Source organism: Phoenix dactylifera, chromosome 8 (genome assembly GCF_051530095.1).
Source record: "Phoenix dactylifera cultivar Ajwa chromosome 8, Ajwa_hap1_PhDact_Kaust_v1.1, whole genome shotgun sequence".
Lineage (NCBI taxonomy): Eukaryota > Viridiplantae > Streptophyta > Magnoliopsida > Arecales > Arecaceae > Phoenix > Phoenix dactylifera.
The window spans coordinates 27761276-27785745 of NC_143197.1; the positions used below are offsets into that span (position 1 = coordinate 27761276).

The 24470-nt window shown below is 41.0% G+C and overlaps 3 protein-coding genes and 1 long non-coding RNA gene across 5 annotated transcripts; 3 read left to right on the forward strand and 1 right to left on the reverse strand.

Moving 5' to 3' along the window:
* The first annotated feature begins 5801 nt into the window (after positions 1–5801).
* LOC103717896 (proline-rich receptor-like protein kinase PERK3) lies at positions 5802–8169 on the forward strand. The gene has a single exon (XM_026808764.4). The coding sequence runs from the start codon at positions 5900–5902 to the stop codon at positions 7787–7789; it is 1890 nt and encodes a 629-aa protein (XP_026664565.3). The 5' UTR covers positions 5802–5899; the 3' UTR covers positions 7790–8169.
* A 4901-nt stretch (positions 8170–13070) lies between these two features.
* LOC103717870 (high-affinity nitrate transporter 2.3-like) lies at positions 13071–15377 on the forward strand. The gene is made up of 2 exons (XM_008806411.6): positions 13071–14577; positions 14765–15377. The coding sequence occupies exons 1-2, from the start codon at positions 13412–13414 to the stop codon at positions 15129–15131; spliced, it is 1533 nt and encodes a 510-aa protein (XP_008804633.3). The 5' UTR covers positions 13071–13411; the 3' UTR covers positions 15132–15377.
* Positions 15378–18826: 3449 nt separating this feature from the next.
* On the reverse strand, positions 18827–23074 carry LOC149753057 (uncharacterized). Of its 2 annotated transcripts, XM_089925049.1 has the most exons (5): positions 22984–23074; positions 21095–22837; positions 20877–21010; positions 20713–20788; positions 18827–20620 (listed from the first exon to the last, which is right to left on the reverse strand). In XM_089925049.1, the coding sequence occupies exons 2-5, from the start codon at positions 22833–22835 to the stop codon at positions 19596–19598; spliced, it is 2976 nt and encodes a 991-aa protein (XP_089781175.1). In that variant the 5' UTR covers positions 22836–22837; positions 22984–23074; the 3' UTR covers positions 18827–19595. The 2 variants fall into 2 exon arrangements, with proteins under 2 accessions (XP_089781175.1, XP_089781174.1); XM_089925048.1 differs by lacking the exon at positions 22984–23074 and having other exon boundaries at positions 21095–22844.
* LOC149753058 (uncharacterized) lies at positions 19730–23095 on the forward strand. The gene is made up of 2 exons (XR_016396272.1): positions 19730–19822; positions 22393–23095. It is a non-coding gene; the product is annotated as an uncharacterized LOC149753058 (long non-coding RNA).
* The last annotated feature ends 1375 nt before the right edge of the window (positions 23096–24470 follow it).

Here is a 24470-nt window from a genome sequence, read left to right on the forward strand (position 1 = left end):
AGTTAGAAATAGGAGAATCCTCTAAATCACAAAATGATAACACTGAAATAGAACCCCAAGTTGAACTTAGAAGGAGCAAGAGGCCTAGAATAGAGAAAAACCTAGGAGATGACTTCTACACATTCCTTGTTGAAGATGAACCTTTGACTTATGCTGAAGCAATGAAATCTAGTGATGCACCTCTATGGGAGGAAGCCATTAAAAGTGAGATGGAATCAATCCTTTCACACAATACATGGGTGTTAACCGACTTACCTCCAGGGTCTAGACCACTAGGATGCAAATGGGTATTTAAAAGGAAACAAAATCCTGATGGATCCATTGAAAAATACAAAGCTAGATTAGTTGCTAAAGGTTTTAGTCAAAGAGAAGGAATGGACTATTTTGACACTTATTCTCCAGTGACTAGGATAACTACAATTCGAGTGCTTATAGCATTGGCGGCATCTTATAAACTTGAAATCCATCAGATGGATGTGAAAACAGCCTTTCTTAATGGCGAGTTAGATGAAGAAATTTATATGGAGCAGCCAGAAGGTTTTGTAGTTCCTGGTCAAGAGAATAAAGTGTGTAAGCTAGTCAAATCCTTATATGGATTAAAACAAGCTCCTAGACAGTGGCATGAAAAGTTTGACCAAGTCATTTTATCATATGGCTTTAATATTTGTGACTTCGATAAATGTGTATATTGGAAAATATTTGATAGGTCTATTATTATCCTATGTTTATACGTAGATGACATTTTAATTTTTGGTAGTGAACATGTCACAATTTTTGAAGTGAAGAAATACTTAAGTGATAATTTTGACATGAAAGATTTAGGATTAGCTAAAGTAATCTTAGGAATCAAAATTAGAAGGACACAAAATGAGATTGTTCTAAGTCAATCTCACTATGTTGAAAAGGTGTTAAAGAAATTTGGGTATGAAAATTACAAGCCAGTTAGTACCCCATATGATCCTAGCATAAAATTAAAGAAAAATGGTGGGGATAGTGTTTCCCAATTAAAGTATTCTCAATTAATTGGAAGTCTTATGTATTTATCTAACTGTACAAGACCAGATATCTCCTATGCTGTAGGAAGACTAAGTAGATACACTAGTAATCCTGATAAAACACATTGGAATGCAATAGAAAGGCTTCTTAAATATTTGAAGGGTACCATTAACTACGGGATATACTATTCTGGTTTTCCTACTGTACTAGAAGGGTATAGTGATGCTAACTGGATTTCTGATTCCGAAGATACAAAGGCCACTAGTGGATTTGTCTTTACACTAGGTGGTGGTGCAGTCGCTTGGAAATCTTCCAAGCAGACCTTGATTACTAGATCCACCATGGAGGCTGAGATGGTAGCCTTAGAGTTAGCTGGTGGAGAAGCAGATTGGCTTAAGGGTCTGTTATCAGATATTCCCATGATGGATAAGCCTATTCCTGCTGTTCTAATTAACTGTGATAATCAGGCGACTATAGCAAAAGTGAAAAGTAAAAATCACAACTCAAAGTCGTCTAGGCATATTGAGCTTCGATATAAAATTTTAAGGAAGCTCACCTCTACTGGAGTTATAACTTTAAGTTATATTAAATCAGTGGAGAACTTGGCAGATCATCTGACCAAGGGCTTGTCGAGAGGACAAGTTTAATATGCTTCGAGGGGGATGGGTTTAAAGCCTATTTTTGAGTCACCGTCAGCGGCAACCCAACCTATCTGACTGGAGATCCCAAGATGTAGGTTCAATGGGACAAACAAGCTGACTAAGTGGCTGGTAGGAGCACCAAATTTAAAGTGAACTCAGTTCACTACCCATCTCTATGGAGCAGGTGCTCAACTGCACTAGACAGGAGGATGGCGTAATGCCTTAATGATATCAAGGCTATTATAGCAGGGTATAGAGTTGCAGTATACCCTTGGAGATATCACCGATGTGAGTGAGACTGTGGGGCCGCAGTCAAATAGAGAATGAGGGCTTGTTTTCTAAGAGACACTCACAAAACAAGATACCTGCGCACGGCCGTAATGCGCTACCTCGATGGAACTCACATGCAGGGTCAACTCTTAGTTGTTCGGTATTTTCAAAATCTATACATAAAGTCCAAGTTCAAGACTTTGTTCACTTTGGACCGGTGTGGATGGCGAAATACCAACTAGATGAAGGTTCAAGTTCGGAAGACACCTTTCATCGAAAACTAAGTGTATTGAATGTTCGTACTTTAAATTTTTCAAAATTTTTGACATTTTCCAAATTATCTCAAAAAAAAAAATCAAAATTTCAAAATGGTGGGGAATGTAAGAGGTTTTCAAATTTGATACATTGCTCCTCATTTTGAACGGTCATGAAACCATCCCTCCAATTAAAGTAATATTTGAAGAGCTGTCCATTGAAGAACTCAACGGACAACTCAATTAAGGTGGTCTTAAAGAGGGAGACGTTGGGATCCAACGTTCCTCCAGGGGAAATGAGAGAACAGCCTCTCATTCTTATTTTTGGGCTTTCCTTGGCCATCTTTTAAAAAGAAAAACAGAGAGCTTCTCGGCTTCCTGACGGTTTGAAGAAAAAGAAAAAAAAATCCTTTTAAGTCTTCCTTTCTTTTGTTTTCTCTATCTTCTCTTGATCACCCACCAAAATATTGGGTACGAGCATGCAAAAAAGGTCCTGCCGAGTTCAAGAAAATTTGTAGTATTGTGCACATCTACAAATTCAACGGTCCGTTGTATCTTGGGGAGGGATCGCCAGAATCCGGTGCATGTAAGGAGGCGAATCTCTTTCAAAGACAGTGATTACACGCCTCGGACCGATCTACAGGTATTATCTATTTTATTTTGGATCTAAAGAAAACGACATCAAAGAGGTACGCATCGGAATCAGTTGTTTCAGTGATATTAAATTATTAGTGTTTTATTTGAGTTCTTGAGTTGATTACTACAACAAAATGTTTGATAATTTGCAGGCAAAAATATTCGAAAACAACACCCGAAGAGAATCGCTCTAACAATTTCTACATCATGCGAAGCTGGTCAACCCTTTGTATCTCGACTAATTAGTTTTGGCATTTGCAATATATGTAGTTTTATCAAAAAGATTGTTTAGATTCTAGAGTAGACTTGATCGAGCTTCTAAATAATGCATTACACGGACCCTTCAACACCTTTATTAACTGTTATAATACTGAAATATAGACGTTATTTGTGATTTGTCTTGAAGAGTAGCATTTCAAATACTAAAATAACAATTATTTAATGGCTGTTATAACAAGAAGATGGCGATATTATCTTTTTATTCACTTTTTCATTAGATTAAAAAAAATGGCAACATACAATCACTTTAGAGATAAATGTAATAAAAATAATATAAAAATTACAAAGACTAATATTTTATTCAAAGAAATGTGCAAATAAAAATAATGATCATTATTTGTGTTATTGCTGACCATTATAATGCTAATTTATGCATTATAATTGCCGTTATTTTTCACCCGTTACACCATCGTTATTTGAAACCTTGGATTTGATCGGAACACTTCCTGTTTGCTCTCATATGCTTCATTCTCGTCTCTCTTCTTTGTTTATTTGTGGATGCAACATCTTCGAAGTGAGCAAAGCTTTGGGCTATTTCTGGGACAAGAAGCCTTTGACTACTCTTCGAAGTTGTGGGGTGGGTCTTTAATGAGCCTTTTCCAGAGAACAAGAAGGATTGAATGGGCCCGGAACCTTTGACTTAGATTGGAGCTGGGCTGCCATACCCCAAGTGTATTTTTACAAATACAGGAAGGTTTGTAATGACTGAGATCTCAGTCTCCCAATAGGTGGTTAAGACTACTCTTCTCATGTCCAAGATCGATAATAGAGCATTTATATCGAAAACGATTATGATATATACCACAAAAAAATATGTAGAAATCAAATATCATATGTTTTTGTAGTCTCTAATTTATATCACACATAGATGTAAATGTAAATGATTTTTGTCGTGCTAGTTATTAAAATACATGATAAAGCATTAAAATTGAGAATCCGTTATATTAATCAGGATATACATATAGATTCAAAATCAATAAACTTTAATATTTAGATTACAAGGAAAACATGATCTGACATTACTTTAATCATTTCTTTCTACACCCACTTGATACATAGGCTAGAAACTATCGAAATGCTTGATTTTTTAGTTTGTAAACAATTTTAGTAATACATCATGATGATTTTCGATTTATTTATCTTATTATTGATTTTGAACTTGAAAGAAGTAGATAATCTTTCTATTTGGAAAAGTAAAATTATCATTTATCTCTAATATAATAATTATAATATTTCCAAATAATTATCATACTAAATAATTTTTTATCTTTTATTTTATAATATATTAAAAAGTGATTAAAATATCAGCTAATATGTTTATATTATACTGATCATATTCAAAATAGGGTTTTTTTACATGGAAACCCTCCTAAATATCGGATTTTACATGAATATCCTTCCAAAATTGATATTTACATATATATATATATATATCCTCATCAAACTCTGTTATTATACAAATGCATGTAATATAACGATTGTTCTAACGGTGTTAAAAAAATCATATTTATATTAATTAAAATTAAAATAAAATATTAAAATTACGCTATTGTCTCTGTCTTTTTTTTCTGCTATTGGGATCGCAATCTATTTGCATGTTTACTCATTAAAGGTATTTTAGTCATTTTAATTTATGACCGTTAATTTTTTAACATCGTTAGATAGCATGAGTATATATGCAAAAACAAAAATAAAAAAAGGGTAGAATGACAAAATAAGTGTTTTACGAGGGTCTACATGCAAATATCAATTTTGGAAGGGTATTAATGCAAAATTGGTATTCCTGCAAAAAATCCCTTTTAAAATATTTTAAGTTGCAGATATTTGGACTAGTGTTTGGTATCGGGGGAGACAAATTTATACCCGCTTTAACATTCACTAATCCACCACTATAGAAGCACTACATAGAAGTGTACCACTATTTAATAGCCCTTTTCGAGTCAAACATGTTGAGACAAACATTAGTTAATTTTAAACCAGCTTGTCCAATTAACAACCGTAGAGAAGCCTACATTTAGTGCTTACTAGTGCGCCAGAGTATATACCAATCCGAAGCAAAAACCTATAATGCATAAGTATTAAACAACAATCATTACCAAATCAATTTCAGGACCACTCGGAATGATGATAGTCCATATATTCAATCTAATGACATTGAAAAAAACCATGATTAAGATTGCTTAATTGAAACAGTCTATTTGACCATTATCCAAGTAAAAGCTATCAACAAAAATCATGAAACAAAACTCTTATCGTATGCACACGAAATGTTCATCAATTTTGTAACTACTGATTTGGTAATTTGATGATCAACCGGCCTAAATACCAATCTTCTTTTGCTACAGAGAATTGTTTATATGCGCGTAATAAGAGCTCCATAGGATTGACATAACTTATGAAATATCAAATATAGTGCCCTTGATATGAGTTGGAAAGCATGATGATGTTAAATTATTTTGCATACGCAATTACATAGTTGACACATCATTTTTTTTTGGTAAATAACATATCATTGAAGATGGCAGGGGCATAATACCTAAAAATAGCTGAGTTCCTTTACGAGAGTATAAAATATCAAAATACTAGTCCAGAGTTTTTTTTTTTTGATAAAACGGAGTCAAATCCTTCGGTCTCGCGGTTTTTTTTGATAAAGCGGAGTCAAATCCTTCAGTCTCGCCGGTCAACAGCGACCACCAGGGAACAAAGTATTTCTCCTCATCCCAATCTTTGGCGACGAGCCGAAGAAATTCCCTTTAATTGTTCTTTGATCGTCTCTTCCTTCCCATATCCACCCTTCTTCCACCCCCCACCCCAACCGTTAGAATGCTTCGCCGGTACTGCTACCACCTCTCCCTCCTCCTCCTCCTCCTCCCCATCCTCGGCTCCAACGCCACGTGCCCCTACGACCTCGACTCCGCCACCCCCCTCATCCCCGCCACGTGCTACGCCAACGCCACCGACACCGCCGCCGGCTCCACCACCACCGGATGCTGCTGGTTCGTCTTCGCTGCTTACATCTACGCCGCCATCCGCCACGCCAACCACACCGTCGTCGCCTTCCTCCCCGACCCCGCCGCCTCGGACTGCGCCTCCGCCTTCTCCGCCTCCCTCATCAGGCGCGGCCTCGTCCGCCCTTCCCTCCTCAACTCCAGCGACTCCTGCAACCTCTCTGGCGACCTGGCCGCCGGCAAACGCCCCTGCCTCTACACCACCGTCTCCGCCATCCGCTCTGCCGTCAACCTCTCTAACGCCACCCGCCTCTGCGCCACCTCCCAATCCGACCTCTCAACCAACCAGTCCGCCTGCGCCGACTGCCAGAACGCCGTCGTCGGCGCCACCTTCGACCTCCTCAACATCACCAACAGCAAGGAGTTTGTCCCCTGCGGCATGGCCGCCACCATCGGCATCTGGTCCCCTGCCGCCCCTCCCCTCCCTCGCTTCCGCTCCTACGCCCTCTGCATGCTCCAAATTCTCGAGAACGTCGGCAGTCTCGGCACCAGCAACCTCCTCCCCTCCCCTCCCCCTCCGCGGCTGCCGTCCTCCTCCGCCTCCCCGATTCCCCCCTCCTCCTCATCCTCCAGATCCATCAAGATCGCGGCCGGATCCGCCGCCGCGGGAGTCGCCTCCATCGCCGCCATCGTCTTCCTCGCCGTCCTGATCCACCGATCCCGACGGCGGCGATCCACCGACAACGATGCGGATCGGACGGTCACGATCGGATCTCCGCTCCCCACCGACGGCCTCTACATCTTCACCAAGGCAGAGCTCCGCCAGGCGACGGGCGGCTACGACGATCGCCTCCTTCTCGGCGAGGGTGGCGCTGGGCGGGTCTATCTGGGAAAACTCCCTTCCGGCCAACCCGTGGCGATCAAACGCATCTACCGCGAGAAAAAACTCCCCGAGTTCTACCGCGAGGTCGAGATCCTCGCCAAACTCCGTCACCGGAATTTAACGACGTTAGTCGGGTACTGCCTCGGGAGTCGTGAGCACTCGCTGGTCTACGAGTACATGGCCGGCGGGAACCTCTCCCGCGCGCTGTTCCACGGCGAGCTCACGTGGCACCGTCGGGTACGGATCGCCGTCGACGTCTCCGAGGGATTGGCGTACCTCCACGATTTCCCCGAGGGGGCCGTGGTCCACCGGGACGTGAAGCCGACCAACGTCCTCCTCACGGAGTCCGGCGTCGCCAAGCTCTCCGACTTCGGCGTGTCGAGGATCGTTCCGACAGATGGGACCCACGTGTCGACCGAGGTGAGGGGAACCATGGGGTACGTGGACCCGGATAGCTTTTCCGTCGGGCACGTGTCCGAGGCGTCGGACGTGTACAGCTTCGGCGTCGTGCTGCTAGAGCTAGTGACGGGGACGCGGGCGGTGGTCCCCACGCCAACGGGCGGGGCGGAGTCGATCGTTCACAAGGCGCAGGAGGCGACGACGCGTGGCGGATCGGACGGTGACGGAGGCGTGGGGTCCATCGTTGACCCGAGGCTGGGGGAGTGGGACCGGGCTTCGGTGGGCGCGGCGTTCAAGCTTGCGTGCCGGTGCGTGCGCCCGTATAAAAACGAGCGGCCGCAGATGACGGAGGTGCTCGTGGTGCTCAAGCGGATCCTCGCGGATCTGGAGGCCAGGTTGGGCTTGTCTGGTGACGTGGTTTCATCAGGACCGTCGACGGAGGAAGCCAGCGAGGAGTCCTGGGTCCGTGCGTGGTCCTTGTGATGGAATCGAACGGCTAGGATTCGGCAGCATGGCATCTTCTTTCTCCGTGCTGCTGGGAAGCGTATTCTCGGTAACAAAATAATTGTTTTGAAAAGGAAAATAAAAGAAAGAAAAAAAAAACTATTTTTGTTATAGTTCTCTTCTAAGAAAGAAGCCGAACTGTTGCATCAGAAGCTCGCTACAAAGTCTTGTAGGGGCCTGAAAGAAGCTTGTTTTTTTGGTTTGTTTGTTTGACTTCCACTTTCTCGTCACCAATATTTTGTTTTTTGTTATTCTTTCCTTTTGTTTCACCTTTGTAACATTACCTCAATGATGTAATCATTTTTGGCTGGACTTTCCTTATGTTTCAAAAAAAAAAAAAGCTCTCAAGGTTTAGGGCAGTTACAGATTTCTATCCAACATTTCGGGAATATAAACTTCTTACTGTTATCTTCCTGTTAAATATCTTATAATCTTTATTTATTTATTATTTAAATTTTCTGAAATTTGGATTTTTTTTATGTTTGGCGAAATTATTCTCAAATATTGAACTTGTGACGATGATTAAGACTCAACTTAAGGAGTATGCTTCTTAAAACTCAAGATATTTGTATATAATTTATCAAATTAAGGCTTTGAGATGGGCTATGCTTGCTTCTAGCTATAAATTCTAGTAGCTATGTATAGTCACTTAACATATTTGGGCTCTCAAAGTCTAAATCTGGTAAATTATATATAAATATCTTGGATTTTAATAAGCATACCTTTTTTTGGTGGAGTTCTAATCATCATCACAAGTTCCACATTTAGGAATAATTTGGCTAAACATAAAAAATGTGAAGTTTGAAAAGGATTTCAAATAACAAAAGGAATAGAAAGAAAATAATAAAAATAAAAAAGATAAAATATCTTAAGACTCAAATAGGTTAGAGAGTGAGGATGTCAGCAAGTCCATTAGCTTATTTAATAGAAAAATAATAGTAGGAGGTTATGTGTTATGTACATAGCAAAAGTTAAATAGTTGAATATATATTTTTAAAATATTAGAAGGGGAATCTATAATTGACCCAAGTCTCGCTTGAATTCTGTCTGATTTACTAAATAAAAAAAAAATCGTATGGCCTTGTGAAGTCATAATGACAAGTACTGTTGTCACAAATGCCTGTGAACCAGGCAACAAAATATGCTTAATTGCCCACCTACCATTCTTTACAAGCATATTTCATACTTATAAAGTCATGCAGGAGGATAAGGCATTAAATTACTTACAGTCACATCTTCTTATAATATAACTGCACTTCTTGATTCTCTGTAAGCAGATATCCGAATAGCACATTTATCAAATATACGTAAACAAATATTTATCAAATCACCTAACCATTGGAGGAGAAAATATAGTGTTCTAGACTGATATAAATAGACAATGTTTGACATAAATTCTTTTTCCTTCTCGAAGGTGTACGTTTGCATTAATTCCAACGACTCCTGAAGTTGTAGCCGGCAATCCTGTGACAGAACATAACTATAATCATTCCCCATCTGTATCCATGCATCTAATGGAAAACCTCTCCATGGAAGGTTGATTTGCCATAGACGTTAGTGACAGGAATTTGTTCCATAAACTACTTGTCATATCACTAGTTTCACAATCTCATTGCAAGAAGTCCCAAGCAACCCTTCTCTATCGATCCATGACAAAACAAGTTAATCTTGATATGATGAAAGCCTAGAGTTGATAAGCTCTCGATTATGGCCCTGACCTCATAATATAACACGCGAGGCTTAATAGAAAAGGCCTGGGCTCCATCACTTCATCTTCATAGAAAAGTAGATTAAGGATAATCGAAATTTTTGTGACGACAACATCCAGAAAGAGTCTGACCTCTGCTTCACAGCGCAACAGGAAGTCCTCATCCGAGCAGAGCAGCCCTCCAGAGCTCGGTGGAATATTGGTTGATTATTACTTGGACAATCTGCAGCCCGTTTTATCAAAGGGATAGTGCAAGTCCTCTTGCCCATTTTGAGATGCTATCACTGCATTAACACCTGGAATTTAATAGATTTGATTGGTACATGGAAGAAGTTATGAAATAGCCTTCAATGTGTGTGACATCTAATAGCCACAACTTGATGGCGTGGCCAACCGATTCGAGGACCGCAAATTGCATCCCCGAGCCTCACACCTTCAAATAAGAGGAGCAAGTGGATCAAGTAGGCCGGGGCAGTTCATTTCGAACCTAAAGTTGAGCTCATAATTTAAGATCAGATGGACTACAGTGTGATCTTTAATTCAGTCTAGCAGACGCTTGATCAAATCCTTCTGTACCTGATGATACAAGCGAATGAATTTTATAAAGAAGAATCCAATATAGTCTCTCAAATATAAGGTAAAGTATATCCAGCACCATATACACCAATATGATTATGTATCATATCATCTTAGTTTTGTGGATCAATCACCGAAATGAGCGTATCATGAATGAATCCTATAGAAATGAAACAATCTAATTGGCACGATGCAGGATATAATTTCTCAAAATTTAGGTCTAACATGATCCGAAATTGTCCGGCCCCAAGCCTATTTGGTTAGGAAGTTGCCAATCCTCCCCACTTGCAATCTACTCCTCCGCGAGCGTCATTTGAGATGTCTTTCTTGTGGACTGCTCATGTCATTCAACTATAGTGGACCTTGAGTCATTGCCTCTTGGCCCTTTTGGTTCCAACCTTTCCACATGTCAAATGCCCAAAGAAGTGCTCTATGGAGTTTTTCTCTTAATAAAGTTGGGGGAAGTTCCTTACCTCCTCCATTATTCCTTCAGAGCCAAAAAAACAAGAAAAAACCCACCTCCATGGGGTGTGGAAAAAGCTTGGGTCGGTATTTGTTAGTTTAGTTGCGTGAGTAGGCTTCTACAACCATGCGATATGAGAAGACTGGTGTGACTCGCATAGAAAATTAATACAATATATGGAGATTTGGTTGAGCTATGAGTTGCCACACCAGCGTCATGTATAAAGGAAACAGTATTGGCTCCTGTAACGTGCAATATAAAAGGGATGGTTGGTCAAACGATTGAGTCATGCATGCAACCCAAGATAATATTTATGTATAAATGAGATGCGCAAAATGCAGAACAATCAATATATTTGTTCAAGGAGCATCAGCTCCGTCCCCTAGTGCACTTTTTTTGGCCCTTGACTTGGATTTTTTATCCGAATTGTTAAAAAGGAAGACTTTGACTCGAGTTTTGTGGGAATTTAAGAAAGAGACTGAGGATACCAACAAAAGAAGCTACCAAACTTTTTCTTTTTTAATTTGATCGTATCTGAAGTTCACGGAATACAGGTATTTAAATAGTTTAAGCTGTACTCCACAACAAGCCTCTTTAAAGTCCCTAAACAGCTTCCCATGCAACACCACGGTGGCCTGTTGGGTAGAGACGAGGTCAGCAGATACCTATATATATATATATATATATATGTATATATATATGTATATATATGTCTATATATATATATATATATATATATATATGTATATATATGTATATATATGTATATATATATATATATGTATATGTATATATATGTATATATATATATATGTATATATATGTATATATATGTATATATATGTATATATGTATATATATGTATATATATGTATATATATGTATATATATGTATATATATGTATATATATATATATATATGTATATATATATATATATATGTATATATATATATATATATATATATATATATATATATATATATATATGATAAATTTAGCTATATTTATAGATGTTAGTTTTGAGATTTGTACAGATAGGTGAATAATCTAAATCATCTATTATGGTCATGCATTGGTTATTTTGAGATATGTGCAGATGAATAGATAAAGAAGTGTGGAGCACTTTGAGATATGTATGTTGCATAATACTAATAAAGATGAGTCTTGACACCACTATGCGATGAATGATTCTATGTGATGATTATGTGACATCACTATGTTAATAGAGATGCATGGTGAAATCAATTTGAAACCGTTTGAAAGCTTAAGGTCCATTTGAAACTTTTAGCAACCGAGAAAGTTTTATTGGGATTGGTCCAAAATTAGAGAGATATCATGTAATTATGATTATTATTATTTGGCACCGGCTTTCGAACGGAGCCCCGCGCTTCTACGTACGTCTGGGTTGAAAGGAGGGCTTGCAATCGAATCCCCGCGTTCACCTGAAAGGGTGGTCGCCCAAAGCTTGGGTTGGAAGGCCAACGTTGGGCACCAGCGCCCTTTGGACTCTTTGGATGTTTCGGAAAACGACACCTTCCCAGTTCCCCAGGACGAGTGTCTATTCAACTGAGGCCCGGCTTGCTGAGATACAGAGACTGAGCACTCGGTGTGCAATAACAAAACTAGCCTCTTATTAAGGGAGGAAAAAAAAATCCTATAACAATGCATCAAAAAAAACATGTCTGATAAACGAGCAATTATAATTGATAATATAGGATGTAATTTCTCCAATACTAAACATCATCCGGCAAAGTTATATATAAAAAATATTTTATTTTTATAATTATTATAATTAGCTATATTAACTGCTTTTGGACTATATACCTAGGCATGATGAATACATACACATAATATAATAAAAATAAAAAAAAAATTGGAACATTTTTATAAAAAAATATTTTGTAAAGATACTAATGGTTGGTAAAGTTATTAGGCTTAATACCAATGGCCTGAATCCTTCTCTTACTTGACTTTGATTTTTTTCCTCTTGGTTCTGTAAAAAAAATGTAAATCTCTTGAAATCAAAATTCAGCTTTTGTGGGGCAATCACCTCTGTAATGTTGACCCACCTAGATAGCTGTTGATATTCCTTGGGGATTATAGAACTATAAATGATGACTAAAAAAATGGTACATCCATTATTTTTTTGGTACATTGGGTATGACTGCCACTAACATAAATGGCTGTCACAGCCGCAGGATCCTTCACAGCCACAGGCCTGCAGCTCACACTATAAAAAATTCCTACAACCAATACTTGGCAAAATCTCGTAGGTCCTCAAAGAAATTAAAAAGAATTTCTGCTGCACCCAAACTTAAATTACCCTGTTCCAAGCTAGCACCTGCAACCATATTGAAGGCAAGACTAAGACCCTAAGAAGGCATGATTCGAGCCTGGAGTTTGTAAGCTGGAACCTTAGAAACAATTAGAAAACAACTTAAAAGGGTCATAGTGTCCTAACGTAATTAACTAATTTAAAAAGGGAGGATTGAGGATATTTTTCTCCACGAAAAGAATTAGTTCCAGTCCCCTTGGAGTTGCTGAAGATTCCAAAGTCAAAAACGCGACCAAGCGGCGTTTTGATTGCCCGCTGCCGTCTCTCTCTTTCCTTGCCCTTTCACAACCGCAGCAGGGGAAGACATACCAAAAAGTCCACAAGCTTTTCTTCTCCCCTCAATTTGTTCTTCGTTTTCTTCCTTTTCTCCCACGACACACAGAATTTTCTTCTGCATGCGCCTTTCCGCTATTCCCTCAACAACTCCCAAACCCCTAAATGTCTTTTCCACTCTATTATCTAGCAGAGGAGGAGGCCATGCTCTCTCAAGAAAACAGTGAAGCCCAAGGAGCGAGACATGGAGGAGTCAAAGAAACCATCCTCACTCCAAGTGGAGTTGCCGGAGTCCGAGGTGACGCACTTCAAGCTTCCGGTCGACTCGGAGCACAAGGCCACCGAGTTCCGGCTTTTGTCCTTCGCCGCGCCGCACATGCGCGCCTTCCACCTCTCCTGGTTTTCCTTCTTCTGCTGCTTCGTGTCGACGTTCGCCGCCCCGCCACTACTCCCGGTGATCCGCGACAGCCTGGGCCTCACCACCACCGACATCGGCAACGCCGGGATCGCCTCGGTCTCGGGCGTGGTCTTCGCCCGCCTCGCCATGGGCACTGCCTGCGACCTCGTCGGCCCCCGCCTCGCTTCCGCCTCCCTCATCCTCCTCACCACCCCGGCCGTCTACTTCACCGCCATCATCAACTCCGCCTCCTCCTACCTGCTCGTCCGTTTCTTCACCGGCTTCTCCATCGCCACCTTCGTCTCCTGCCAGTTCTGGATGAGCTCCATGTTCTCCCCGCCAAAAGTAGGGGTCGCCAACGGCCTCGCCGGAGGTTGGGGCAACCTCGGCGGCGGCGCCACCCAGCTCATCATGCCGCTCGTCTACGACCTCATCCGGGACACCGGTACTGCGAGTTTCACAGCGTGGCGTGTCGCATTCTTCATCCCGGGGGTCATGCAGACCTTGTCGGCGATCGCCGTCCTAGCTTCAGGCCAGGACATGCCCGACGGCAACTACCGGAATCTGGAGAAGGCCGGAAACAAGCCCAAGGGCAGCTTCCATAAGGTGTTCTACCATGGAGTCTCAAACTATAGGGGATGGATACTGGCCTTAACGTACGGGTACTGCTTTGGGGTGGAGTTGACGGTGGACAACATTATAGCAGAGTATTTCTATGATAGATTTGGTGTCAATCTCCAGACTGCCGGGATCATTGCGGCGAGCTTCGGGCTGGCGAACATCGTGTCGAGGCCCGGTGGCGGGTGGCTGTCGGATCGGATGTCCGAGAGGTTTGGGATGAGGGGGAGGTTGTGGAGTTTGTGGGTGGTGCAGAGCTTTGGTGGCTTTCTCTGTATCATGTTAGGGAGGATGGACACCCTCAGTGCGTCCATTGTGGTCATGGTGCTCTTCTCATTCTTTGTTCAGGCTGCTTGTGGGCTCACCTTCGGTGTCGTCCCTTTCGTCTCCAGAAGGTAAGGATGGATGGCTAAAACTTCTAGCACAAACTTTGTCCTGGGTTTCAGACATGTTAATTTCTTTCACCAGAGGCCATATCCGCCCCTAACAAGTTTCAAGTTTTCAAAATTTTCGAAAGAATAGATATTAGTTTCTTAAAAACAATGAAAACCAGCAACCATGATAAAAGATATGTTTGTGCAGGTCTTTGGGATTGATCTCTGGGATGACAGGAGGAGGTGGCAGTCTGGGAGCAGTCATAACTCAGCTTATATTCTTCAGAGGCTCCAAATACTCAAAGGAAACAGGGATCACCCTCATGGGCATCATGATCCTGTGCTGCACCCTACCCATCATGCTCATCTATTTCCCACAGTGGGGTGGAATGTTCTGTGGCCCGAAACCAAATGCAACAGAAGAAGTATATTATTCAGCTGAATGGAATGAGAAAGAGAAAGAGAAAGGTTACCACTCAGCAAGCTTAAAGTTTGCAGATAACAGTGTCGGTGAAAGGGGTGAAAAAGGGGGCTCTTCACCTACAATCCCTGTGGATGTACCAACACAAGCATGAACACATGAAATTTATTTAAGAATGTCAACAGCCAGTTCGAGAAAGATCAACTCACCTACTGTTTGATTTCTTATCCTTGCAAGTTGTTGATATGTTTAGATGTCCGAATATGCTGTCTGGAATGAAGATAATGCTTCTCAGAAGAGCATGTAAAAGCCTGCAGCAACTGCTGCAATAATCTTTCCGAGGTATGTAGCATCTTTGTGAATCAAAAGGCTAGAAAAGTTGAGTTCAATGTTTCGTTCCTTTCTCTACTCTGTACCTAAAGCTTTGTGACCTTAATTACAAGTGTTTTAGGGCAATACAAGGATAAACTAACTAAATTTGTGACAAAACAAGGCCAAGGCTGAAAGTTTTTATGAGTGGAACAGAATAGAACAGAGTCGTGACAGAAGGTCCTTGAATTCTAAATGCCCTCATTAGAAGCTTAAATATTAAATTATGATTAAAACAGATCCAGCTACAGCTAGTACACCAATTAAAAAGAAGATTGTTGATAAAACAACTACAACATAATTTCCAATCAGTAAATAATCCAGAAAGCTCTTCTTATAGGACGGGTTATAAAAAGGCTACGATACCCACCTACCGGTCCCCAAAATTGTTAGCTTCCTCAATGACTTGCATCTACAAACGTTTCAAGCCATAAACTTTTATCTGGATGCCCTTTATAAAATTATCAACCAACAATCAGCATAAGAAGACACTAAAGCTTGAGGGAAAGCTCTGGAATTCTATGGACAAGGAAATGAGTTCACTTTTCATTGCTGCTTCTTATCAGAGAATGGGCATCGGGGAATTTTGCACAAAAGTTTCTTTATCTAAAACAGCATATTGCTTGTTCATTTCAATCATTGCCTTCCCAGCAGCTGTGTCTGACTTGATCCTCATCTGTCTCATAAAGTGCAGGTAAGGAATACAGAAGCACAAAAACTGCAAAGAATTATGCGATAAACATGTTAAAATTTATGTAATGCATTACTGGCAACTAACAAATTTCCGGACACAAAAATGTACCCTGATCATAAGGAAATCTGTTACAAAAAAAAAAGTGCAATAAAATAAAGTAACAAGCTGAAAAATTAATTCTGCAACCCCCTGTCAATCTCTGGGGATACTTCTCTAGATATAGGCATTCCTGAAAACAGTTTTGATAAAGAAAGCAATGACTCACCATTTACATTAGGAGATGTCCAAAACTATGCAAGCAAGCATGGCCAAAATGTTGATCCATATCTATTTGTCTGTATGTCATAATTATATGGTTAATGCATAATGTCCATCAGTTGAGTGGACAACATGTTATAGGCCAAGTGCAGTCTGAGAAATATATCCATGGAACCTAAAATTGAATACTTCCCTATTGTTTTGAGCGTTTCTAGTGCTAGTTGATGGTCAAGAAGATATCCACTGTCTTGCATACCAGCATGGATTTATAAGATTTCAGATTATTCAAACTCATATATAGGATTTAGAAACATAGTTATCTTTCTTTTTTCCAGCAATAACCAGGTTTTGAACCCCTGGATATCCTGCAATGGCAACTTCTTAGGGAAGAGGCGCCACCAAACAGAGTTGACAGTTCTTGGCGATGTGTATTTTTTTTGAATTTATGCTTATCCGAGAAAGATACTGGTTGTTATATTGATATAAAAGGACTACTAGATAGAAAATAACATTCATCAGTCAAATAGTTACCATGAAGACAGTCTTGAAATTGGTCAACCACAAATGGAAAATTCCTTGTAGATTAAATCAATCAACCAAAAAGAAATTCAAAAGAATTCCAACTAGCATCCATGTTCATATCTACAGAACTCTTGACCTTTCATCATTATGTGTCATGTTTCTTCAGTATGTGTTAGTAATCTAGGGGTTGCAATTAGGAAAATAATAAGAAGAGGTACAGGTATCAGCTTCTCTGAACACTGATACTGCATCATCATTCTTTTGACCAAACCTCATTGCCAGTGTGTTCCAAAGCCAGTGAGCGTATGAGGGCCCCAAATAATTGACAGCTGAGCAGGAACAGGCAGTAGTAAATATATATACAGGAATAGCAAAAGGCATGTTAAAAAGGCTTCCACCTTGAATTCAGTACAATCTTCTGATAACATTCATTTAAAATAGTTCAATTAATTCCTATAAAATTGGTTCTTTGTTTGGTGGAAATAAGTGAAGAATCCCACAAGTATTTGTATCTTTGCAGCTGTCAATGCATTTTTGAAACTTCTACTTCTGTCAAGTAGAGATATCCTGGTAATCAAAAAAAAGGCACGCATAATATAATTGCAAACAACAAATAGATAAGCACCTGTGCTGGCTTGATGAACACCTGTGATCATGTTTTCTCTATAATTAGAAGATGATATATTCATATACCATACATGTAGCTAACTCCATTCATGTATTAATTTCATTGAATGATAAATATCAATAACCAAGGACATCGCTATCTAACAACCCTGCCTCTCAAACAGATGCCATGGATGGAACTATCTAGACCTCCAAGCTACGGACAGATGAGGTATGCATTGGAGGAAACAAAGGATCCTAGATGAAACAAAACATAAAACATCAAAGCAGGGAGGGATGAAATGGAACCGACCAATGTAGAAAAGAGTAAAAAAACTGAACCAACTGCCAATTACAGAAAGAACCCACAAGCCAGTGATCACCTGCATGACAATTTTCCCTGCTGAGAACTGAACATAGATTACACAAAACAAGGATCAATTGTTGGAGCTTTACTGTGTGGAATTTCTTCAAATCCTTTCCTGAAGCAACAAATCTGAAAATCGCAAAAGTTTCATTGATTTTATGGCTCACTGAATGAACTATTGTTAGGAACACGTCCTTGGGCAAGATAACCTCCAAAAAATTTGGAGGGGACCTGAATTTTATAAGTAAAATAGTGGAATTAATTTATGCACTGTAGATGATAAACTGGAAACTGTATCATTGTAAATTGATATACATGTATGTAAGCTTGCTGCATGGCAACCAGAAAACTGCATTGCTTACATCAACTTTCTTTCCATCAGCTAGTAAACTAGGGGGCAACAATGAAGAGAATGTGTTACGTTCATGTTGTTTCAAAGTAATGTAGCTTTTATGAATAAGTAGGTAAAAAGAAGGTAGATGAATTATTTATGGCAAATATTTACTAATCTGTTAAATTAATATCCAATTCTCTCAAACTGACTATTTAGTAATATCTCAAATTAATATCAAAACAATACTACCAGTAAAAATATAACAGAGTGACAGATAAAAGTGAGAAAGTGATAGCCCATGCATTCAAAGAGAAGCCAGAGAACAGTAACAGCAGCAAGAATACTCGCTGACATTTGCTTGTTTCTCCATAATATGATATCGGCAGCTGAAATCAGAACAAACAAATCCGCGACTAGATGTTGTTTTAACGTAGCAAAAGCATTCTCATACATTATTATAGAAATTTGGGGTTAAAAGAATTATAAATTCAAGCAACAGCATTGGTATATGAAAGATTTAAAGATCACATGAGACTTGATATATGGTAAATAAACTGCAAAGATTATGTCAATTTATCAATTTAAGCGACCAGTCCAAAGTATGCTACAAGCAACAAAATAGATACTAAAATGGAGTAGAGAACTTAAGAAACTTAAGCAACTCATTGAGCATTTGTCTGCCTTCCCAACATCTTTCTATTTTTAAAGCAAAATGGTGGAGATTTCTTTCCAACATCTGCCAAATATAAATGGTACGTTGTACATTATATTGATCAAAGCCAAGAAAAAGGAATTTTTGTTAAAAAAAAATCAAATATAAATTAAAAATAATGCTTTGTGCAAAAAATTTCAATAAGGCCCATCACAAGCTTCAGTTGATGAAAAACATCCAAATGAGTGCATAAATTGTATTCTTAATAATATATTTTTAGGAACAAAGAAAAATGCCATACAAACTATACAGATTAGACATCATTTGTCTACATTTACCCAATCGTCATTATTAAATCTTGCTCTCATAGTGGCAGTGAAGGATACATGAGATATGATGAACATAGAAGCAAATGGAAGGTGCCAACTGGTTCAGTTGGTAAAGTCAGCGGCGGTTGGACACCAGTGACATACTGACATGTCTCAAATCAAGGTCCGCCGTACCGGTCCGGTCCGGCGTACCGGTCGCCGGCCGGACCGGTACGGTACCGGCCGGGCTCCGCGAGTCAGACTTTTTTTTTTTTTTTAATGTTGTCTCTGTTGGATCTTAAATTAAATGAAAATTGATGTTTTTTTATTACTTTTTTCATGATTTTTGATATTTTCATATTTAAATTTAGGGTTGAAATTTGAAACATATATGATGCATGATTGCATGTTACGTTTTCCTCCCGTTCGAAATGATAAAATCATACACATAAAATATCTTCGAATTAAGATACAATCATTTACATACATTTAAAGTACTCTAGGATATCTAAAATCGGGACGAGTGCCGATGGCTCTCGTAGATATCTGGATCATAAGTATAATCAGGAGGAGGCAAATCAACCCAATCAGAAGGAACACGCGCCAGGTTATAAGAACTGTCGGATCTCTCGCTCACGCTCTGGTTCTGAGAGGTGTCCTCTGATTGTGTAGGGGCCCATCCAAATATGGCGGAAGCAAAATCCAATGCACCATATCCGTATTCGTCAGGCTGAGGCTGTGGATAATAGAATCCGTATCCGTATGTCCTCGGATCTGCAGTCGTATCCTGTCTTCCTGAACGACCTCGAGGAGCCCGTCTTCTATATCCAATAATATCCTCACGATCTCTATCAGGTGGTCGACCGTGGTCCGTATCCTGTGTAGCACCCATAAATTGGGACTCACCGGTGAAATAAAGACCACCCTCCGGCTGTGTCTCATGAGTACCATACTGTCCTCCGCTCCCTCCATGGCTAGAAGATCCATCACCACCAGAACCTTCATCGCTACTAGTCCAAGTCTCTTCCTCGACACTCTCCATTGGGATTCTTTGTTTTCCTTTCCTGGCCCTCTCTGTCTGGCTCCCCTGTGCCTGCGGCTGATCAGCTCTGGGAGTGCGTGGAATATTGCGCTCAGCCCATTGCTCTGGATCGACCCCAGCTTCGGTGGCTATGAAGGTAGCTGGTCGTGGAGGCGATCCTGGCTCGTCAAGCTCGGGCTCCTGCTGCTGGCCTACAAGCCAGCCGAGTAGTGGATCATCGTCATCAGCGGTGAAGGACCCGTAAATCGGATCTGTATACTTGAGCTCCACTTCCTCCTGGATGCACTTTAGCCTCAACCGCAAATTGTAATGCACATAAACAAGGTCGTTGAGGCGCTTTTGCGTCAAACGGTTTCTTTGTTTGCTGTGGATAAGGGCGAAGGTGGAGCAATTGCGCTCACATCCACTAGAGGAGACTGTTTGGGAGAGGATCCGGATAGCTATCCGCTTTAGATTTCTCGCGGATCCGCCAAAATGCACCCACCATTCAGCTGCAAAAATATTTATGAAGATTACATATATGATAGTTCCATAATAGTAACTAAGTAACACCAGGTGAATGTTTTGCTGATGTGTCACGTACCTGGATTCATATTGTGTTTGCTGACGACAGCCGCTCGTTGGCCAAAACTGTAGCTGCCCTCTCTAAATAATTTGCTCTGTGAAAAATAAGCATAAGAAAACCATGTTAATAATTGAAGATGCTGATATACTTACACATGCTAGTAATTACTAAATCATAATTACCTCTTCAAGACATAGGGCCGCTTTTTCTGGATCTGCCTCCATCTTGTAAATCACATTACGCAAAGCATCCAGAAGTGTTTCATCCATACCAATTCCATCTATGCTGTACTGAAACCGGGGGTTTAGGTAGTATGCTGCACATATACGAGACTATCTTAGCATAATTATATAATTATATCCATCACTATAATTGTCACTATAATTATATCTTAGTTTACCTGCTAGATGTAATTCCGTACCCATTTGCGCTCCCCACCGTTGCTCAATGATGTTGACGTATGACCGGCCATGTGCTGGATCTGCCTCCATAATCTGATCCTTTGCCTTGACCATCATGTGATACAAAAACCCCATCTGGGGGTAGATCTCGCTATCTACGGCCCGCAGCACTTCATATAATGGTTTGATAGCCTTGACTATTGTAGTAGCCCGCTGCCAGAATGGTTGTCTCGTCACCAAGTCTTCTATCTTGCTCCCTTCAGAGCCGGCATAAGAATATCTACTATCATACCACTCCGGACTGGCAAACATCTGACGTAAGGCTCCTCTCTTCTCGAGTATGCTATCAAGTGCGATGAAGTTGGTAGCAAACCGTGTGACTCCTGGTCTCAGAATCTCTCCCCCTGCATACTTTCTCATCAATGAAAGAACCCAGTTATGGTTATAAATATACCTCGTAATGCGTTGGGCTGTCTCCACCGTTTGTTGCACCCTACGGATCTTTCCAATGTCCATCAACATAAGATCGATACAATGTGCAGCACATGGGGTCCAGAAAATATGTGGCCGCCGCTCCATCAAGACTTGCCCGGCAGCCTTATATTGCGGCCCATTATCAGTGACGACCTGCACGACATTCTCCTCTCCTACCAGATCAATCACATCCTCCATAAGTTTCAGCATGTACGAGGTGTTGTGCACAGAAGCCGAAGCATCAATCGACTTGTGGAAGAAGGTCTTAGCATCACAGTATGTCAGGAAGTTGATGATGCTCCGCCTGGTCGGACCGGTCCAACCATCGCACATGATGGTTAGTCCATATATGGGCCACTTGCTCTTGTAGGAGTCAATCCAATTCTCCAGCTCCTCCTTATTGTTGTCAAGAAGCTCACCGTATATATCCTTCGGGCCTGGAGGAGCTACACCGGGACCGGCAGCTTGTATGGCGGCAATGGCAGACCTGTAGTATGTATTGTCTGCCACATTCGCTGGGATGTGGTTGAAGTGAAACCAGGATCCAATAGCTCGCCACATAGTTTTCTTCTTATCCTTCATCCACATTGTGTCTACCCTCTGCTGCCTTGAATCTCTACTGGGGAGAGCATGCGGATCTACATCATGAATTGTCGCTCCTTCTGCAACTCCTCTAGATGACTTCTTTCGGCTACCAAAACCACCCAGCATAGATGCAATCCGGCCACGTTCTTTGCCGACGCCCTCCCTTACTGAAGTTGTCCTCAAGAACTCTGGATCTTGTCTAGTGCTTCGAGAACCGCCGCCCGACTCGTATGCAGAGGGCCCAAATCGAGCCCTATGCCTGGCCACCTCCTCCTGCTGCCACTGATCATCCAGGCTTGCATGCATGGCCGCCTGAATATCTGCCTCCTCCTCATCTAGATCATCGACCTCCTCTGGCTCCCTAGAGTGATAGGAAGGTGGCTCTGCCGCTTGGCGATCGACCTCCGCCCTCTTCTTGGAAGCCACCTCCTTCGCTTCTTTGGCCTCAGCAAGATTCTGCCTCATCAGCACACGAATCTCGTTAGGACAATTTCGGCACGTAGCAACCTCACCGGAATTTCCGGCTAAGTGTTGCTTCAACCTGGTTACCCCTCCTCCCTTGAAAACCTTGTCGCAAAACTTGCATTGAAACTGGTGTCGTTGCCCCTCACTTCCAAGTCTTCGCCCATAAGACCAGCCAATATCACGCTTTGCAGGGTTCGTTTTTCTTGATGGCTCCATTTCTATCATAAAAGGACAACTTATCAAAAAATTAAGCTAATAAAGTAAATTTTTGCATTATCTTATTATTTAAGTAATTTATAAACTATTTTTTTTAAATAAATTATTAACAAAATTAATGAAATAATATAGGATAAAAAAACCGCACCTTAAATAGTCTCCGCTGGATTTTTTGGGCAGGACCTCCTCCTCGCTATCTCTCAAATCTTTCCGTCTCCGCACCTTAACTAGAACCTCTCAAGTCTCAACCTCAAATTGTTTGGGAAAGAAGTGAGCCTCGTTCGGTTTTTATAACCGAACGAGAGGCTTAAGTTAATCCCAGATTAACAGAAAATCCCAGCTTAGTAATGTTAAATTCGTACGGAAAGAAGTGGCCGGTCGGCCGCTTCTTGGTTTTTAATGGGAAGGAGTGGCCTCCGGCCACTCCTTTTCCTATTAAAAAAAAGGAGAAAGCTGTGGCCTGTCGGCCACAGCAATTTTTTATTTTTTTTTTTTCATTGAAAGAAGTGGCCGGTTGGCCACTTCCTTCACAAAACCACGCGCGGCGCGTGGTTTTTGAAACCACGCGCCGCGGTGGTTTTGGGAACCACAGCGCCTCGCTGTGGTTCCCCGAAAAAAAAAAAAATTGAAAGAAGTGGCCCCGTGGGCCACTTCTCCCTAAAACCACGCGCGGCGCGTGGTTTTTGAAACCACAGCGCGAAGCTGTGGTTTCGTAAAAAAAAAAAAAAAACCACCCGTACCGGTGCGAACCGGGTACGAGTCCCGTACCGGCCGGTACGGGGTCCGTACCGGCCGGTACACAGATGAAAACCGGTGCGAACCGGATATACCGGTTTTCATCGCTCTCCGGTACCGGTCAAGCACCGGACCGGTTCGTACCGGCCGGTACGGACCGGTACGGCTTTCCTTGTCTCAAATCTCCCCCCCACCTGATTTCCTCAAAGCTCTCCTATCCTAGTTATTGAAAAAACAACATATAGAAGCAAATGTCTAATGGCATCTTAGGCAAGTAATATTTGTTATGACATATGCGGATCAGAAAGTTAATACTTCAAAATAACTTACATCATTTTTTATAGATTTGAATTTTCACGGAATCATCATCATGCAGAAAGTTCAGGCAAAGTCACTGGTTGTCGGACACCAGTGAGATGGTTCAAATCTCTCCTGCACCTAATTGAGGCCGAGTTTTCTCCTGTCCTAGTTCTGAAAAAACAAGATACAGAAGCAAATGCCTAATGCCATCTTGGGCAAGTAAATTTGTTATTACACATGTGGATCACAAGTTAATATGTCAGAAGAACTTACATCATCTTTTTTAGATTTGAATGTGCATGGATTAATCATCATCGCACGGAAAGTTCAGGCACAACAAATACGGACTTTAGATCATGACTGGAGAACATGAGTAAAGCGGCATATGGGCAAGGCTAGGACAACAGGGCCCTCATGTCCAGCTGTATCTGTAATAGATCACTCACTAGGTTCATGTGTTGTTTTATATAGACAGCTGAACCAGCAATGAAGACATGAGCATCTCTCATCATATTATGTATTACAAAATGGTTTTCTAAGCTCAGCATAGATGTCCAAACATTTTCTTTTGAAATTCACAACTGTCACTTACCAAATCAA

Excerpts from the sequence above, each read along its gene's own strand:
- LOC103717896 (XM_026808764.4), top strand. The coding sequence starts at position 5,900 with ATGCTTCGCCGGTACTGCTACCACCTCTCCCTCCTCCTCCTCCTCCTC.
- LOC103717870 (XM_008806411.6), top strand. The coding sequence starts at position 13,412 with ATGGAGGAGTCAAAGAAACCATCCTCACTCCAAGTGGAGTTGCCGGAG. Across the intron at positions 14,578-14,764 it reads GTCCCTTTCGTCTCCAGAAG|GTCTTTGGGATTGATCTCTG; the intron begins GTAAGGATGGAT and ends ATGTTTGTGCAG.
- LOC149753057 (XM_089925048.1), bottom strand. The coding sequence starts at position 22,844 with ATGATAGAAATGGAGCCATCAAGAAAAACGAACCCTGCAAAGCGTGAT. Across the intron at positions 21,011-21,094 it reads TACGGAATTACATCTAGCAG|CATACTACCTAAACCCCCGG; the intron begins GTAAACTAAGAT and ends GTATATGTGCAG. Across the intron at positions 20,621-20,712 it reads CAAACACAATATGAATCCAG|CTGAATGGTGGGTGCATTTT; the intron begins GTACGTGACACA and ends ATATTTTTGCAG.